Below are 2,141 nucleotides of genomic sequence, written 5' to 3' on the forward strand. Positions count from 1 at the left end.
GGAAAACAAAGACTGAAAACACCATCCATACCGTACAAAACATGGTGGTGGCAGCATCGTGCTGTGGGCATGCTTCCTTTCAGCAGAGTTGATGGGATTGGTTCCGAGATGAAAACCTGGTCCAGAAGACTGGACTTTGGAGTCGGCTGGACTCCAAAAGGTGTCGGTGTTTTTTGCTCCTTCCACGGAAACATCAAAAACCACACAAGGAGCTTATTTCCGAAATGGAGGCGCGGCCAGGAGCAAATATGAATTATGATCCGCCCTCCACAAACTGCTCGGAGCAGACTGAGTGACAGACTGAAACACACAGGAGACCGGCAGGACAGAGAGAAAGAAGGGAGGAAGGAAAGAAACAAAGGCAAGAAAGGAAGAGAGTAAGGAACAAAGAAAGAAAGACGCAAAGAGGAAAAGAAAAAAGAAAGGGGGAAAAAAGGAATAAAGAAGAGAACGTTCCTAACTTTGGGAAGCGGGACTTTTTTTTCCTTTTCTTCTTTTTCTTTTTCCGTGCTGGACGCAGACATGCGCTGGAAAAGTGAAGTCAAAGTGGAATGCTGCGCCGTGAACGACAGCGAGAGCGGATCTCTGCTGTCCAACGGCGAGGTGAGCGCAGGACTTGCTTCTCTCCCTCTGTTTCGCTGCGGTCGGGTGTCGCGGAATAAATATTAGTGGAAATTGCTCTGCCCAATTAATCCAGAGTGAGCTCTGGTGTGTCATTATGGAGCCCGGCCTTCCACTGTAGCTGACAGCTCGGTATTTTCACAATTTGAAGAAATGTCAAAGAAAATTACCCCTCCCTTGTATTCTGCAATTAAAACTCAAGTAGTTAATGAGACCTCTTCACCTTTTGGTTGCTCCGGGTAGAACGTTTGTGGCGAACTTAAGCTCCTTTTAATTGCTGTTATTAAAAAAATCAGTCCTCCCTTTTTTTTCTGCCAGACTTCGCGCTGGTTTCCTGATTGACGCGTGAAACGCGTCTGTTGGTTGGCTTAACCTGCAGCTCCTTCTCTTTTTTTTTGCTTTCTTTCTCTCTCTCTCTTTTTTTTATTTTTTTATTTTTTAGATTATTATTATTATTATTATTGCCGAATCACAAATTCTGAAACTCAAGAACATAAATGCACGGGCGATAAGTGCCGGCTTAAGTGTAGTCTGGTTTTGTAAGTAATGGCTATCTTTCTCTTCTAAATGTCATTGTGGTTTTCTGTAATCGCCGCGCGCGTTGTCATGGTGAAAAGGTGAAAGGCATGATATTTATGGGAAGGTGCGGGGGGCATTTAAGGCTCACACGCCGACATCCTCCTCTTGTCGCGCAGCTTCTCGTCATGTGTGAGGACTGCAAGGGAGACGGAGAGCTGCCGGACAAGTGCGCCGAGGACGGGAGGGACATGATGGTAGGCTGGAAGACGCACTCCGATTCAGGATGATAAAAACGATGTGCAGGTTTAGAGTCTGAGATTGGTTACAGCCTCGAGCAAGAGAAAGAAAAGATACAAAATCTAAAATAAATGTAAAAGTTTTCAGGAGCTGGTTGGGCTGCAGCGTTCCTGTGCGTAATTTTCCTAACCGGTGTTGTGATGATCTCCCTCAGGGCGCGCCAGTGGAAGTTTTGGATGAAGAGACTTCATCTCCGCCGGCGATGGCCTCTGCGCCTCTGCTGGGCAGAAGTGTGTGCGCCAACTGCAACGAGGAGATAGTGGATAAATATTTATTAAAGGTAAAACAAACCAACAAACAAACAAACAAACAAAAAAACAACAACAAGAGCAAAAAACTTTTCTCGAGGTTTCATATCCGCCTTTGCATTTTTTTTTTGTCCTCATTGCTTTTGCTGCTTTGCGGCGGCGTTTATCTACAAATTCAGACAGCACGTCTCCTCCTAATTCATCGCATCTTTGCTTTAGGTTAACGACTTGTGCTGGCATGTGCGCTGTCTCTCCTGCAGCGTGTGCCAGACCTCGCTTGGCAGCCACGCGAGCTGCTACATCAAGGAGAAGGAGGTTTTCTGCAAACTGGATTACTTCAGGTATGCGCGCGCATCTTTTACTGTTGTAGATTTCCTTGTACAGTTGGGTAAAATCCTAATTATTAAAAAAAAAAAAAAAAAAACATTGACAAAAATCCGGCATCTAGTGCATGTT

At 45.2% G+C, this 2,141-nt stretch overlaps 1 protein-coding gene across 3 annotated transcripts in view; it reads left to right on the forward strand.

Moving 5' to 3' along the window:
- Nucleotides 1–211: 211 nt before the first annotated feature.
- The window catches only part of LOC103142558 (LIM/homeobox protein Lhx8), an 8,267-nt gene continuing 6,337 nt past the window's right edge, over nucleotides 212–2,141 (forward strand). The window contains exons 1-4 of one of the 3 annotated variants that reach the window (XM_007558676.2): nucleotides 212–603; nucleotides 1,317–1,394; nucleotides 1,592–1,717; nucleotides 1,905–2,026. In XM_007558676.2, coding sequence (XP_007558738.1) covers nucleotides 523–603; nucleotides 1,317–1,394; nucleotides 1,592–1,717; nucleotides 1,905–2,026 — 407 coding nt within the window. In that variant the 5' untranslated portion in view covers nucleotides 212–522. The remainder of the gene's footprint in view (nucleotides 604–1,316; nucleotides 1,395–1,591; nucleotides 1,718–1,904; nucleotides 2,027–2,141) is intronic. The other 2 variants (XM_007558675.2, XM_016674646.1) reach the window with 2 other exon arrangements.

This window comes from Poecilia formosa, unplaced genomic scaffold (genome assembly GCF_000485575.1).
Source record: "Poecilia formosa unplaced genomic scaffold, Poecilia_formosa-5.1.2 Scaffold98, whole genome shotgun sequence".
NCBI lineage: Eukaryota > Metazoa > Chordata > Actinopteri > Cyprinodontiformes > Poeciliidae > Poecilia > Poecilia formosa.